This window comes from Oncorhynchus nerka, linkage group LG25 (genome assembly GCF_034236695.1).
Source record: "Oncorhynchus nerka isolate Pitt River linkage group LG25, Oner_Uvic_2.0, whole genome shotgun sequence".
Classification (NCBI taxonomy): domain Eukaryota; kingdom Metazoa; phylum Chordata; class Actinopteri; order Salmoniformes; family Salmonidae; genus Oncorhynchus; species Oncorhynchus nerka.
Genome location: NC_088420.1, coordinates 51784484 through 51801525, shown reverse-complemented (window position 1 = coordinate 51801525; position 17042 = coordinate 51784484). Strand labels below are relative to the sequence as shown.

Genomic DNA, 17042 nt, shown 5'->3' with positions numbered 1-17042 from the left:
GGTGCAGTATTATTGCAATGTTTGATCCCATGTAATGGAAGCCAATTACATATTTCCACATGACTGAAAAGGGGGATGGAGCACTCAAACACAGAAGAGCCACAGTTGAATCAGGTGCTAGGCTGGAACAAAAAAACAAGCGTGCACACACCCTGGTGCTGGTACTCACATAGGTTCTCTAGTAAGTCTTTGCAGTCGTCGGTGGCAACGTCATGGATGGTGCGGTTCCACTTGTCCCTCCTCTCTATGTCCTGGTCACTGTGGCTACACAGCACCTCCAGGCAGTCCTGACAGCACACAAAACAGTATAATATATATTACACACACAGTTGAAGTCGGAAGTTTACATACACCTTAGCCAAATACATTTGAACTCAGTTTTTCACAACTCCTGACATTTAATCAGAGTAAAAAAAAGGCCCCGTCTTAGGGCAGTTAGGATCACCACTTTATTTTAAGAATGTGAAATGTCAGAATAATAGTAGAGAGAATGGTTTATTTAAGCTTTGATTTCTTTCATCACATTCCCAGTGGGTCAGAAGTTTACACACACATATATATATATATATATATATATGTGTGTATATATATATACACGCACACACACACACACACACACACACACAGTTGAAGTCGGAAGAAAACATACACCTTAGCCAAATGCATTTAAACTCAGTTTTTCACCATTTCTGACATTTAATCCTAGTAAAAATTCCCGGTCTTAGGTCAGTTAGGATCACCACTTTATTTTAAGAACGTGAAATGTCAGAATAATAGTAGAAAGAATTATTTATTTAAACTTTTATTTATTTCATCACATTCCCAGTGGGTCAGAAGTTTACAAAACACTCAATTAGTGTTTGGTAGCATTGCCATTCAATTGTTTAATTGGGTCAAATGTTTCAGGTAGCCTTCCACAAGCTTCCCGCAATAAGTTGGGTTAATTTTGGCCCATTCCTGCTGACAGAGCTGGTGTAACTGAGTCAGGTTTGTAGGCCTCCTTGCTCACACACGCCTTTTCAGTTCTGCCCACAAATGTTCTATGGGATTGAGGTCAGGGCTTTGTGATGGCCACTCCAATAACTTGACTTTGGAAGTATGCTTGGGGTCATTGTCCATTTGGAAGACCCATTTGCGACCAAGCTTTAACTTCCTGACTGATGTTTTGAAATATTACTTCAATATATCCACATAATTTTCCTCCCTCATGATGTCATCTATTTTGTGAATTGCACCAGTTCCTCCTGTAGCAAAGCTCCCCCACAACATGATGCTGCCACCCCCGTGCTTCAAGGTTGGGATGGTGTTCTTCGGCTTGCAAGCCTCCCCCTTTTTCCTCCAAACAGTTATATTTTTGTTTCATCAGACCAGAGGAGATTTCTCCAAATAGTACGATCTTTGTCCCCATGTGCAGTTGCAAACCGTAGTCTGGCTTTTTTACGGTAGTTTTGGAGAGGTGGCTTCTTCCTTGCTGAGTGGCCTTTCAGGTTATGTCGATATAGGACTCGTTTTACTCTGGATATAGATACTTTTGTACCGGTTTCCTCTAGCATCTTCACAAGGTCCTTTGCTATTGTTCTGGGATTGATTTGCACTTTTCACACCAGAGTACGTTCATTTCTAGGATACAGAACGCGTCTTCTTCCTGAGCGGTATGACGGCTGCATGGTCCCATGGTGTTTATACTTGCGTACTATTGTTTGTACAGATGAATGTGGTACCTTCAGGCGTTTGGAAAGTGCTCCCAAGGATGAACCAGACTTGTGGAGGTCTACAATTTCTTTCCTAAGGTCTTGGCTGTTATCTTTGGCTATTCCCATGATGTCAAGCAAAGAGACACTGAGTTTGAAGGTAGGCCTTGGAATACATCCACAGGTACACCTCCAATTGACTCAAATGATGATGTCAATTAGCCTATCAGAAGCTTCTAAAGCCATGACATAATTTTCTGGAATTGTCCATTCTGTTTAAAGGCACAGTCAAGTGTATGTAAACTTCTGACCCACTGGAATTGTGATACAGTGAATTATAAGTAAAATAATCTGTCTGTAAACAATTGTTGGAACAATTACTTGTGTCATGCACAAAGTAGATGTCCTAACCAACTTGCCAAAACTATAGTTTCTTAACAAGAAATTTGTGGAGTGGTTGAAAAACTAATTTGAATGACTTTAATGACCTAAGCGTATGTAGACTTCCGACTTCAACTGTACACACAAACACACACACAGCATTTGGGAAAGTATTCAGACTGCTGAGCTCAATTTAGAGTCTTTTCAATGTTTCCACATTTTGTTACGTTACAGCCTAAAAATCAGCAATCGACACACAATGCCCCATGATGACAAAGTCAAATAAAACAGAAATATCCTATTTACATAAGTATTCAGAACCTTTGCTATGAGACTCTAAATTGAGCTCAGGTGCATCCTGTTTCCATTGATCATCCTTGATGTTTCTACAACTTGATTGGAGTCTACCTGTGGTCAAGTCAATTGATTGGACATGATTTGGAAAGACAGGTCCCACAGTTGACAGTGCATGTCAGAGCAAAAAACAAGCCATGAGGTCTTGAATTGGAAACACCAAGACTCTTCCTAGAGCTGGCCGCATGGCCAAACTGAGCAATGAGGGGAGAAGGGCCTTGGTCAGGGAGGTGACCAAGAACCCGACAGAGCTCCAGAGTTCCTCTGTGGAGATGGGAGAACCTTCCAGAAGGACAACCATCTCTGCAGCACTCCACCAATCAGGCCTTTATGGGAGAGAGGCTAGACGGAAGCCACTCCTCAGCAAAAAGGCACAAGACAGGTGTGCCAAACTTGTAGCGTCATACCCAAGAAGACTATGCTGTAATCGCTGCCAAAACTGCTTCAACAAAGTACCGAGTCTGAATACTTATGTAAATGTAATTTAATTTATTATTCTTTTTTTTAAATATAAATGAGCAAACATTTCTAAAAACTGTTTATGTAGATTGGGGGGCAATTTAATCAATTTTAGAATATGGTTGTAAGGTAACAAAATGTGGAAAAAGTGGTCTGAAAACTTTCAGAAGGCACAGTACGTGTCTGTGTGTCTGTGCTACATGCATACCCCGCCCACCGCAGGGTTCCTTTCTTTCCAGTATTTAAATCCCTGGTTTTTGTGACGTGTAAATTAACTTGGCACAATTGTTGCTGGATTGATTCACATTTCAAGAGAGAACCAATACATATTCCAATTCTTGCTCGTACAAAGATAATTTCCCCAATTGATTTTACAATCGCGCCAACGTCTGCTATGACTGCTCAAACATGTCGGTCCCCTTCAAAATGTCAAATGTGGATTCTGATCGACATAGTTTACAACACCGACCCTTGGACGGGGGTTAAACGCATAAAGACAATATTTATACCACAAGACCGAGGAGGAAGCGTTCTTTGCACAGGTGGGTGTTCCTTTTTTTTGGTACAGTTTAAGAAAGTTCAGAGTTTATTCAAATGTTCACAAAGTAACTCACTACAATGGAAATCGCTCCCGAAAAGCAACGTCCCAATCTCATAAATAGGGCTTTTGATCTTGGACAAAATGTAAATGATTTGTGCATTTGTCAATTCTAGAGAACCGTGTTTAGATTATAAACATAGTCTCCCAACTAATGTTGAATATGCAAAGAGGACTTTGCAAAAAGAATCATGAAATCCATGGTGAAAAATACAGGAGCTTAGGAGGCAGATTGTGAGGGGGCGGTACCTTTGAAAGATGCTGGTTTGATAGAGGGTCATTTCATGCAAGTGTATTTGTAAATTAGATATTTTCAAACATTATTATTCTAACAATATAATTTAAAAAACACAAATAGGCCGTATATGGTTGAAATTGGGGGAATTCTGCACAGCTACTATATGTGTAAGCATGTGCATTTTTGTTTGTCTCCAATTAACAAAATTGAAAAATATGGTCAATGTGTCTATGTGCATACATACAGTGCATACTACATTGCTGTGGGCTTTTTCAGTACACGAGTCATGTCCCAGTACCTTGAAGCCCCTGGCAGCAGCGATGTGTGCAGCGGTCCAGCCCTCACAGTTTGCCTGGTTCAGCAAGGTGCTGGATAGGATCGGGACCGTGGCAGGACTAGGGCTACGGTCAGAGCTATGGTTGTGGTCAGGGTCATGGTGTGTGTGGTCAGGGGGAGGGTGGCAGAGGAGAAGCCGCAGAGTGTCCACATGTCCCGAGCTAACCGCTGCGTGGAGAGCCGTGCAGCTGTCCTGTGGATCACACACACACAAAGACATAAGCCACCTGCATACACTCCAAGCTGTTCCAATTTAAAAATGCACACACAACATTGGAAATACTTTGTGATATATTGGTTGATATGACTTCTGCAAATGTGATGTTGACCAAAATAGCCCAGTGGAGCTGCATTTGTACGCAGTTGCCCCAGGTGGCTATTCGCAGAGGGGCGTCACCACGACATTTAGACATAGCTGTCTAAATACACAACTAAGCAAAACACATTCATGAATAATTGGCAACAACAATACCGTGAGTAAAATGGTCATATGATATTTGGGGCGGCAGGGTAGCTTATTGGTTAGAGAGTTGGACTAGTAACCGGAAGGTTGCAAGTTCAAACCCCCGAGCTGACAAGGTACAAATCTGTCGCTCTGCCCCTGAACAGGCAGTTAACCCACTGTTCCTAGGCCATCATTGAAAATAAGAATGTGTTCTTAACTGACTTGCCTGGTTAAATAAAGGTAAAATAAAAAAATTAAAATAAATATCCCGTATGGCTGCTTTAGATACAGGACATCTATAAGTGAAACACTGATTGGCAGGTCGGCCCAGTAAACGAAAGGTTGCTGGATCGAATCCCCGAGCTAACAAGGTTCAAATCTGTCGTTCCGCCCCTGAACAAGGCAGTTAACCCACTGTTCCTAGGCCGTCATTGTAAATAAGAATGTGTTCTTAACCGACTTGCCTGCATAAATAAAGGTTAAATAAAATAACAAATATTTGACTAAAAGGCCCTGTGAAGCTCCATGTGTTGTGATGCAAATGTGAAAAGTGAATTAATTCCCTTGCTGTTTTGAAGCGTATGTGTTCTAAGGACTGACTGCACGACTCGTCTAGCAGACATTAAAACCGAATTAGCTTTCTGTGATCTTGATTGACTGGGGGGGGTAAAAAGTCAAACGATCTCAGTCCTGAGTGTGACAATAAGGGTCAGTGAAGGACCATCTGAAAATAAGAGAAATGTAGGACAGGGGAGGACAACGAGGCACGGTTGAGGACATCTGGCGCCAGTTGGGGACTTACGGTGGTGGATCGTGAACGGTCTGCGCCGGCGTTGAGCAGGGCTCTGGTACAGTCCAGCCTGCCAGCTCCGCTGGCCACAAACAGAGGGGTCTGTCCACCCACAGCCCCATGATCCACATCAGCCCCACCAGACACCAGGGCCTCCACACACCTGGACATACACACGAGAAGAGGTCAGGTTACACACACAGGGGCAGTTTCGTGGTTTTTGAAGCATCCTCCTTATTTTAGTCTGGGACTCCCTAGTCTAGAACAGATTTTTTTTATACGGATTCATTTAAGTAGAATTATCTTCATCCTGATTTATATTCAACTCTGTCCGGGAAACAGCCCCGTAGAGGTAGTGAAACTCAAAAGTCAAACTTAAAAGTTACGGTAACATTTCTACGCTGTCAAACGGTCATCCTTTTCCTGTATTGCAGACATAGGTCAGTGTGTGTTCACATTCGTGTGTGCGTGTTCGTATTAGCCCTGGCCAGCTGGTGAATGTGCAGTGTTGTAATTGGCAACAACAGTAGTATTAATAGTGGGGGTAGCCGATCGGCACGCTGACAGTCACTCACACAGAGTAGTGTTTCACAGTCTCAAAACGTTTACTGCAGCACTGGTAACATGCATTCCAGTGGGGGCTGGTAGGAGGAGTTATAGGAGGACGGGCTCATTGTAATGGATGAAATGGAATAAATGGAACGGAGTCAAACGTGGCTTCCATATGTTTGATACCGTTCCAATTATTCCATTCCAGCCCTTCAAAATTATCCCGTCCTCCTATACCGCCTCCAACCAGCCACCACTGTTCATTCCTAGGTCAGGGCTAAGGGCTACTTTACTCAGGATGCCTCTACACTCAACAGAGGATGGTATAGGGCAGGGCTGGATGTGTGCCCAGCACAGCATGGCTCACATAAAGGACAGGACATCCCCAGCTGCTCCTGTCTCACGTCACTCTGCAGGTGTCCACAGGGGGGCGCCATAGAGGTAGAGGATTACAACTGCCCCTGGACCAGGGGTGGGAAACCCCTAACTTAAACCTGTTAAAGGATTGGAGCCTTTTTTTTCAATTTTCTCCTAAAATGACATACCCAACTAACTGCCTGTAGCTCAGGACCTGAAGCAAAAGAAATGCATATTCTGGATACCATCTGAAAGGAAGCACTTAGAGGTTTGTGGAAATGTGAAATGAATGTAGGAGAATATAACACATTAGACCTAGTAAAAGATAATACAAAGAAAAAAAACTTTATTTTATATTTTTTTTACCACCATCTTTGAAATGCAAGCGAAAGGCCATAATGTATTATTACAGCCCAGGCAAAATTCTCATTTTGGCCACTAGATGGCAGCAACGAACCATTGCATATCTGTTCAAAATGTTGTATCAAGACTGCCCAAATGTGCCTATTTGGTTTATTAATACATGATCAAGTTCCTAATTGTGCACTCTCCTCAAACAATAGCGTGGTATTCTTTCACTGTAATGGCTACTGTAAATTGGACAGTGCAGTTAGATTATCAAGAACATAAGCTTTCTGCCCATTGGTATGTCTGTGTCCTGGGATTTTTTTGTTTTGTTACGTACAACTTCATGCTATTCACATTAGCGCAACCATCCCGCAGGGGGGGGGACACCAATCCCGTCGAGGTTAAAGGCACATTTCAAAATTGTTCAACTTCATATTCACCTCCAGCAGCATCCCAACATATGTGAAAATTGAGTGTAATGTTTCGCAGTAAGGAAGATACGTGTTTCGAATGACATCGGTGTGCATCGTGTAATTATAACCAAATATGTGTAGGGTTTTGTCTACTAATTGGTTGATGATGTCATCTTCCTCCATCTTTTTTTTTTACAACAAAACATAGAAACGCACCATTAGTCACATATGTTGACGTTGGGGTGGTGCTGGAGATGATGAATATGAAGTTGAAACGTACATTTCCCTTTATGGATTCGGGGCAGGTAAGCTGATCCTAGATCAACTTTTACTCTGAGCCACCAAGTCCATCCAAACGCGGACGACACTATATTTGAGAGGATACTATATTTAACATGTACAGTAACACAATGACATGTCACACGCTTAGCGCAGAATTTGACAGTTTGCTGTGTGTGATACATATGGAGACACAATATCTGTCAGTTTGTACGCATGCCAGATACTGAGCCGACAGTTACTGGCAGTGGCTCTATATGGAACCAGATATTGAGGGGTTGCAGTATGTAGCAGTGACTGTTTTTAGAGACAGGTTGATGTAAAGAATAGGGGTGTGTGCGTTGTGCACCAACCTGTGGTGTCCGAACGCGGCGGCAAAGTGTAAAGGTGTAAATCCGTTTTCATCAGAAACATCAGCAGACGCCCCTGAAGTCAGCAGCAGCTTAACACAGTCTGAGAGAGAGTGGGGGAGAGAAAGAGACATTTATTTCCTCAGTTCTTTCCTTTAAATGAAACAGGGTTTTACTTTGTGCCTCTGCACATTGCCACTGTTTACGGATCAACAACCATTGAATGACAGAACACTATCAAACGTGAAAGAAAGGCTTCAAATCTTGGCTGCAATAGGTAGTGTGTGTGTCTGTGTGTGTGTCTACCGCCTAAGAGTGGAACAGCAGGAGCTTTTTCTGACACACATGAGTGAGCAGGGATCGCTGTCCCTCGAGGCCACAATTCCCATGTTGTCTATCTGCAGTAATTCTGTGCTTCATATCAATTATAATAACTGTATTGACTAAAATGAATCAATGGAGTTGGACATCTTCAGGTGTGTATCATATATGTTTTGCACCGACTCTATGCACTCACTAGACTACCCATACACTCACACATACTACAATGACACACACACAAACATGCATATTGACGTCACACACACACACAGACCCACTTTCACATATGCTGCAGCTTTGTGTTTTATTACCTATCCTGATTGCCTAGTTGCCTCCACTTACATGTACATACCGTAATTACCTCTACCTCGTAACGCTGCACATCGACTCGGCACTGGTACTCCTTGTATATAGCCTCGTTATTGTCATTTTAATAGTGTAACTTTCTTTTTTCTTTTTTTTTAGCAAATACTTGTCTTACTTTTTTAACTCTCCATTGTTGGGAACGGGCTCGTAAGTAAGCATTTCACGGTAAAGTCTACACCTGTTGTACTCGGCGCGTGTGACCAACAAAATGTGATGACTGTACCTGTGTGTCCGGTCTGAGCAGCAGAAAACAAGGCAGAGGTTGGGTGGTCTTCAAGGTGACTAATATTATCCGTTGGATCTTGGTTAAGCAGCATTGACAATAAAGTGACATTTCCCTGGGAAGCAGCTTGGAGGAGCAGGGGGCGCCCGTCGTCCAGGGCAACGGGCCCACCGCAGGTTAGCGAGGGGACTATGGAGGGACACCAGCCTAAATGGGAGTTAAAGGGGACACAAGGTTTAACATGGCAGGAAAGCTGATAGAGAGGGGCTGGGAGAAGAGGGGGAGGGACGACACCTGGGAGTTCCACGACACAATGACTAGTGTAGTTACAGCTCAAACGAGAAAGCATGAGTCTATTGACAACCGAGTGAATTTAAAGAGTTTGTTCCCTTTGCTACATATGCCCTCGTAAGCAACGACATAGAATAAGTTGCCTTTCAGAACAGGTGGACAAGTCATGGAACCCAGGTGTAGGATGGAGGGCATTTTTTGTCAACTCAACCATCATCCATCCATCCAGCCGCACAACCAACCACAACAATCCCCATTCACGCGTGTATTTAATGGTCAATCAACACACCGACCCCATCCATGCACAAACCGTTTAGTATGTCGACGACAATGTTACTTAAGCAGGATGTGTGTGAGCAAAGAAACATGTAAAGAAGAAACCATAACACGATTCAGTAAAGGACAAGAAAGAAAGGAAAGCCAATAGCCTACTTTTAATTTGCAACTCAACAGCATAGGCCTAATATTATTCAGCTGTAATCTACTGTGCTGTAAAAAATGCTAAAAACTCTGCTCTATAGACGGGGTGGGAGGGAAGGTAAAGGCCGTTGTTAGCTACAACGCTACAAAAAGGGACACCGTGGGTTATTTGACACTCCTCAGGACAAACCGGTTCAAAAAAGGGACACCGTGGGTTATTTGACACTCCTCAGGACAAACAGGTTCAAAAAAGGGACACCGTGGGTTATTTGACACTCCTCAGGACAAACAGGTTCAAAAAAGGGACACCGTGGGTTATTTGACACTCCTCAGGACAAACAGGTTCAAAAAAAGTGGGTGGAGCAAAGCGAGCTGAAGACCTTTCCGGGAACACCCCTGTCTGATAGACTGAAAAGGAGAGGGAGGAGGGGAGGGGGGGTAAGTAAATCAGCAGTCACCGTTTCCATGTCGACGGGTAACAGAGACCACACCACTACTGGTGATATTACATCGGCTGGTTAGTTTGGTCTTCTGAGTCAAAAATAAAGTCTGTCTCACCGCTGTGGAGTCAGACGTTGTATAGTGATCTAGTCTTAATAGAAGTGCGTTTTGGAAATTATACAATTTCCTCGGCATATTGAAACATTGAGACAAACTTGACTTGGATAAACAAAACAACTTTGGGACTGGAATCTGACAACAGGACCATTAACCTAAAAAGCAAATGTATCACTTCATGAAGTAATGTGGGGCATAGAATACTGCAAATGTCAAAAGAAAACGGCGAAATCCGAAGAACTAACGAGCACCATTACTAGTTTGTTTCGGTCAGTGTAGTGCGAAACACTTCTCTCACATTGACATTAAAAACTAAAAAGACAAAAAAAACAGGACTTGCATCACGCAACTTCTCCACTTGATTGCTTGGAAAATGGTTGTGGAAAACCTTTTTTCAACCAATTGCGACAATAAACACACGTTGCAGTATAAACAAGAAGTAGTAGTTTAAGCACAACAGCATCAACATTCATAGGACTGTCAACATACATAATAGGTACATCAAAACAGAGTGCAAGTTGACACAGGAAGGGAAATGGAATGGTCAGTGGGAGGGGTTAGTGAAGGGAAAACAGGAAATGTGCAGACAGGAAGTGTGCAGGGAGGGGGTAGTGATGAAGAGGAAGAAGGGTCAAGGGTCACAGGTATCATGCTAGTGGACGATGAAGGGGATGAGGGGAGAGAGCAGCCACTGGCATCAGCTTCAGAGAGGAGGGTTACTCATAGGAACCCTACACACCCTATTTGAACAGGGAAAACTAACCTCAAAACCTCAAGAACAGTGGAGTAACGCTCCTAGTTCCTACAGCCGGAGAAAGCTAGCCTAGCATCTGACCCTTTATCCAGGCACATGATATTAGCCTGCCACTGGTCTGTTTACAGCTGCTAGCTAGGGGATAACGTGTCAGAATAGGTCTATGGAGAAGCAGGGAGACGACAGGCTCCTGAAGGAGGGGGAAGAGAATTAAGTATGCGTACAGAGAGATCAGGTCTCAAGCAATGGTTTAGGGCCAGGGAGGGACGAGAGCTGAACTTGACTGACCCTGCTCTGTTGTGTTCTCCTCTGGACTCCTGTGGTTAAAGCAGGTTCCCTATATCCTGAACACTACGCTAAGCTAGGCTAGCCTAGCATTGGAAAGATAGTTGGAGCGGAGAGGTAGAGGCAGTAGGGGGAGAGCGGTAGGGGGAGCGTGGTGCCCCTTTACCTGATGCTGTTGCCAGGGGGCTGCCTGGGGCACGGGGGCTACGGGATGGAGCGCTAGCGGAGGAGGAGGGGTTTATGGAGGGGCTACTGACAGTGATGGCAGCGCTGGTGGGGGCACTCTGCACATGCGGCCTGGTGCGGCCCCCTCGCGGGGGGGCAGGCACCCACCTGAGACGCTGTCAGGGCTGGGACCAGGTCCAGGGCGGGTTTGGGCGGCAGCTGGGGCGTGGCGGGTTTTAACCCCACCCCGGGGGAGCGGCTGCCGTCCCCCACCACTTTGATGGGTGGGTGAGGAGGGGATGGGGTCTGGGAGAGGCCCGGCTTTTTGGGCGGGATGGGGGGCGGGTTGCCCCGGTCGATCCTGGCCACGGTGGGGGACTTGAGGCCGATGGGGTGGCCCAGTCGGCCGGGGAAGGGGCCCCCCTCCGAGGTGGAGTGGGGCAGGCCGGGACGGAGGGCGCTGGGGCCCCCTGCTGGGGGGCTGGTGAAACGTGAGAGGACCTGCGTGACGGTGTGGCGCGCCTGCTGCTTGGCGGCAAAATTGTCGCGGTTGGTGGGGGAGAGGTCGCGGGACGGCGGGCTGCTGTGGGAGGCCGTGCCGTTTTGGTCCTGCTCCTGGAACTTGTAGCGGGCAGCCTGGACGCGAGGGCTCACCCCCGTGGGCAGCGCTGGAGTGGGGGCTGGGGAGTGAAGTCCCCCGTGGGGCGTCTGGCCCTCTGCTCCGTTCTCCCCCGTTTGAGGAAGTCCCCCTGCGCTACTATGGACCAGCCCCCGGCCTGCGCTGGGCGTCTTGGGCAGGCTGAGGCCTGCGTAGTTGGTGGGAGTGGGTTTGACAGGGATGGTGAGGGGGCTTGGCTTCTTCTGCCCCTCGGCCTCTGGAGGGGACAGATCTGTTTGGCAGGAGGCCGTCCGGGATATGACGGGGTCCGTGGCCACGGCAACAGAGACCGTAGGTTTGGGTGGTGGCGTGTTGGTGGCAGCGGTGGGATCCACGGCAGCAGCACCCAGTTGGGCCGAGACCCTTCTATCATCCTTACAGTCTTCAACATCTTGACCGTCCCGTTCAGTCCTGAGCTGCTCTACCAGCCGGCGCAGGCTCAGGCTCTCAGTCTCCTCTCGGCCCAGCCTGGCACGCAGCTGCTCACGCTCCGTGTCCAACTCTGACAGTTGCTTCTCCATCTTGGCCTCCAGCTGTTGTCCGCGTTGCCTCTCTGCCGTCAGCTCCTCCTGCAGCCGCCCGGCCGAGCGGCCCTCGTCGTCCAGCCGGGCGGAGATCTCATCGAAGCGCTGCGACTCCTCCACCACGCGCGTGGCCAGCTGCTTGCACTCCCGCACCAGCATCATCACGATGTGCTTGTTCTTCTCCCGCTCGTCCTTCAGCTGGGCGGTTAGTTTACGGTGCTCCTGCTCCAGACTCTGCAGTTGCAGTTTCTCCAGCTGCAGCTGAGAGACAGAGACCACAAGCCAGTCAGGGGAGATGTCGTTTAGAAAAAAAACACACACACACACGCACTGTATTGTCAGACACACAGACCGAACAACACACCGATATCCCAAACACAAACTGTACAAATGATCTCAAACATGGAAACTCAAATCACACACGTTATCTGCACACACACTCACACAATTGCGTAACAACATACACACACGGTCAGATCACACCTACACCAAACTACACAGATATCAAGCACACATATCTACTACCCACATCTGGTATATCTTTTGCAAAACATACACGGAGTATAGCAAACATTGGGAACACCTTCCTAATATTGAGTTGCATCCCCCCCCCTCCCCCCCTCAGAACAGTCTTAATTCGTCGAGGCGTGGACTCTACAAGGTGTCGAAAGCGGCCCATGTTGACTCCAATGCTTCCTACAGTTGTGTTAAGTTGGCTGGATGTCCTTTGGGGTGGTGGACCATTCTTGATACACAACAGGAAACTGTTGAGTGTGAAAAACCCAGCAGGGTTGCAGTTGTTGACACAAACCGGTGCGCCTGGCACCTACTACCATACACCGTTCAAAGGCACTTAAACCTTTTGTCTTGCCCATTCACCCTCTGAATGGCACACACACGCATGTATAAATCTTCTCGTGGCTTAAAAAGTCATTTTTAACAAGTGGCATCAATAAAGGGATCATAGCTTTAACCTGGTCGGTCTGTGTCACGGAACGAGTAGGTGTTGATTTGTTTGCTCGGTGTACAGCATGTCACACTCACGCCGCCACATGACATACAGTAGATCTGAGTAGGTGTTGATTTGTTTGCTCGGTGTACAGCATGTCACACTCACGCCGCCACATGACATACAGTAGATCTGAGTAGGTGTTGATTTGTTTGCTCGGTGTACAGCATGTCACACTCACGCCGCCACATGACATACAGTAGATCTGAGTAGGTGTTGATTTGTTTGCTCGGTGTACAGCATGTCACACTCACGCCGCCACATGACATACAGTAGATCTGAGTAGGTGTTGATTTGTTTGCTCGGTGTACAGCATGTCACACTCACGCCGCCACATGACATACAGTAGATCTGAGTAGGTGTTGATTTGTTTGCTCGGTGTACAGCATGTCACACTCACGCCGCCACATGACATACAGTAGATCTGAGTAGGTGTTGATTTGTTTGCTCGGTGTACAGCATGTCACACTCACGCCGCCACATGACATACAGTAGATCTGAGTAGGTGTTGATTTGTTTGCTCGGTGTACAGCATGTCACACTCACGCCGCCACATGACATACAGTAGATCTGAGTAGGTGTTGATTTGTTTGCTCGGTGTACAGCATGTCACACTCACGCCGCCACATGACATACAGTAGATCTGAGTAGGTGTTGATTTGTTTGCTCGGTGTACAGCATGTCACACTCACGCCGCCACATGACATACAGTAGATCTGAATAGGTGTTGATTTGTTTGCTCGGTGTACAGCATGTCACACTCACGCCGCCACATGACATACAGTAGATCTGAGTAGGTGTTGATTTGTTTGCTCGGTGTACAGCATGTCACACTCACGCCGCCACATGACATACAGTAGATCTGAGTAGGTGTTGATTTGTTTGCTCGGTGTACAGCATGTCACACTCACGCCGCCACATGACATACAGTAGATCTGAGTAGGTGTTGATTTGTTTGCTCGGTGTACAGCATGTCACACTCACGCCGCCACATGACATACAGTAGATCTGAGTAGGTGTTGATTTGTTTGCTCGGTGTACAGCATGTCACACTCACGCCGCCACATGACATACAGTAGATCTGAGTAGGTGTTGATTTGTTTGCTCGGTGTACAGCATGTCACACTCACGCCGCCACATGACATACAGTAGATCTGAGTAGGTGTTGATTTGTTTGCTCGGTGTACAGCATGTCACACTCACGCCGCCACATGACATACAGTAGATCTGAGTAGGTGTTGATTTGTTTGCTCGGTGTACAGCATGTCACACTCACGCCGCCACATGACATACAGTAGATATGAGTAGGTGTTGATTTGTTTGCTCGGTGTACAGCATGTCACACTCACGCCGCCACATGACATACAGTAGATCTGAGTAGGTGTTGATTTGTTTGCTCGGTGTACAGCATGTCACACTCACGCCGCCACATGACATACAGTAGATCTGAGTAGGTGTTGATTTGTTTGCTCGGTGTACAGCATGTCACACTCACGCCGCCACATGACATACAGTAGATCTGAGTAGGTGTTGATTTGTTTGCTCGGTGTACAGCATGTCACACTCACGCCGCCACATGACATACAGTAGATCTGAGTAGGTGTTGATTTGTTTGCTCGGTGTACAGCATGTCACACTCACGCCGCCACATGACATACAGTAGATCTGAGTAGGTGTTGATTTGTTTGCTCGGTGTACAGCATGTCACACTCACGCCGCCACATGACATACAGTAGATCTGCGGCACGTCACATATACCACGTAGACCTTGCGTCACACACACACACATCACCTTAACGTTAATCCAATACACAAGGGCGTACGTACATTCACTTTGCTCCCTCCTTACTCACACACACACACACACACACACATACACAAGCACCTCCCTCAAATCACGCCCAGAGTGGAGAGCTCAGCTGCCAACACACTGAAATCAATATGCTCCCTTTATGAACTGTGGAGGTGCTCTCTAGGCTCCTTGCGTTTGTTGAAACTATTTCCTGAACCTACCTGGTCTGATAACCAAAGACTTGAAAACACGACAACGCCTACAATGGAATTACGATGATCTTGAAAAGCTACAAACCTTTCAGGAAACACCACTTGGCAATAATTGCAAGCTGACATTGTATGTTCAAAAGGACAAGGTGAATAGTAGCGCTCAACTAACTGAACAAGAATGAGGAACATTTCCTCCTCTCCATGTTCACACAACAGTGGAAAATAGTCATGTTTAAATGACCTCAGTATTGTCGGTCTCTCCCCTAAAAGACCACAGAATACAAAACAGACCCGTTTGAATTCAGCAATAACAGTCCTCCATTTTAGAATATTGATTTAATCATAATTCAAAAAGCAAAATACCTAATTTACACAGAAACAGTCAATATGCAAAATAGCACACACACACACACACACGACGGAGCAGTTATTGGAAGAACGGCGCTCACACGGGGGGGAAAAATGGACGATGGAATCTAACGTTTCAAACATCTGATTGAATTTCGATGACTTGTCAACCCCGGGCGACTATATCTGGAGCGTGGCTGCTATTGTTAGCTGTGCGTTGGCAGCGAGGGTACAGGCTTAACTGGGCTTTCCGGGCGATTGCCTGCCCCGCTGCTCTAACGAGCCCAAACAATGAGGCTGATATCCACTACGCCTGCCTGCTACCCACCCCCACCCCCAAACACGACCCCTTGTAAATCCTCACAGGAACGAGCACACATCTCGGACTGATCGACTGAGTCCCTGTTACGTTACTCCTAAGAGGGCGAGTAGCTCCTACGACATGAAGCTTGAATAGCAACAGAATGACATCCGACTGAAATGAAGCACTTCCCACTGTGCCGTTTGTACTACGGTGAGATCTGTTGCCATGAGGAAACACTAATTTCTCCAATTTAGGGTGCGGGTCTTGTTAGAGTGGAGTCTATATTCTCCCTAAAGGACCATTTGATTTACATGCTTTGTCCACTCGGCGTGTACACCTCACTGGCAACACAAGTCAGTAAGGACCCTGCCCTGTTCCTAATGACTCATTCATAATGCATTATGCCAGTACACACACACACACACACACACACACACACACACAGTTGCACTCTGCCAGGCAGGTGAGCGGAGTGTTACACACGGATGAATGGCACCAGGCCTTTCAGCTGGCTTTTAAAACCCATTCATATTTCAAGAAGCTGACTCAGAGAAACGTGACTTTGTATGGGGGTCGGCGTGAACACGGGATAGGATTTTTTTTTCAAAGTTGTTTCTCATGTATTTGTTTATGTTCCAGTATGTTCTTTTTCACAGACCAGCGCTAACGATTTGTTTGGCGTTCTCGTCGTTGTCATGTTCTGGTTTGTGGCAGATGAAAAGGCTAGCTTCATCCAGACAATCGTGTGGCCTGTCACCGTGACAAAGGCAGAAGGTTGGGGGAGGTGGTTTACTCCAGGAGTGGGAGGGAGGGGATATTGGGAAAATGAGCCAAGAGCTTCTAGTGTTTTGGACTCCATGCTGTGCTGCTGTAGTGACATTGGAGCGGCTGCAGGTTTCATTGTGTCTCAGTGGCTAAACGCAAACAGCTGGGTCATGTCGAGTAGGGCACACCGTAGCAAAACGTTTTGCAATGGAATTAGCTAGTACGGAACTGGATCCTCTAAATACTCCTCAATCACCTCTCTCTTACTATACCTTCCCCCCTTCTTCCATTCTCTCCGCATCATCCCCTGGCTGGCTGGCTGGCTGTGTCTCACTGCTTATCTGGAGCCCACAGCACAGTGCTGGCTAACAGAGATGTCTCCCCAGCCACACAAGCCCGGTTGGAGAGAATCTCGGGTCTCCGCTGGCTCTGTGACTGGTGGAAGGGTTCAGGAGCAGG

General features: G+C 46.5%; 1 protein-coding gene across 1 annotated transcript in view; it reads right to left on the bottom strand.

Annotated features, from left to right (window-relative positions):
• The window catches only part of LOC115109656 (cortactin-binding protein 2), a 64366-nt gene that overhangs the window by 12154 nt on the left and 35170 nt on the right, over positions 1 to 17042 (bottom strand). Inside the window, 7 exon segments of the mRNA XM_029634855.2 lie at positions 170 to 287; positions 4020 to 4250; positions 5305 to 5455; positions 7592 to 7691; positions 8499 to 8705; positions 10973 to 11085; positions 11087 to 12414. Of these exon segments, the coding sequence (XP_029490715.2) occupies positions 170 to 287; positions 4020 to 4250; positions 5305 to 5455; positions 7592 to 7691; positions 8499 to 8705; positions 10973 to 11085; positions 11087 to 12414 (2248 nt within the window).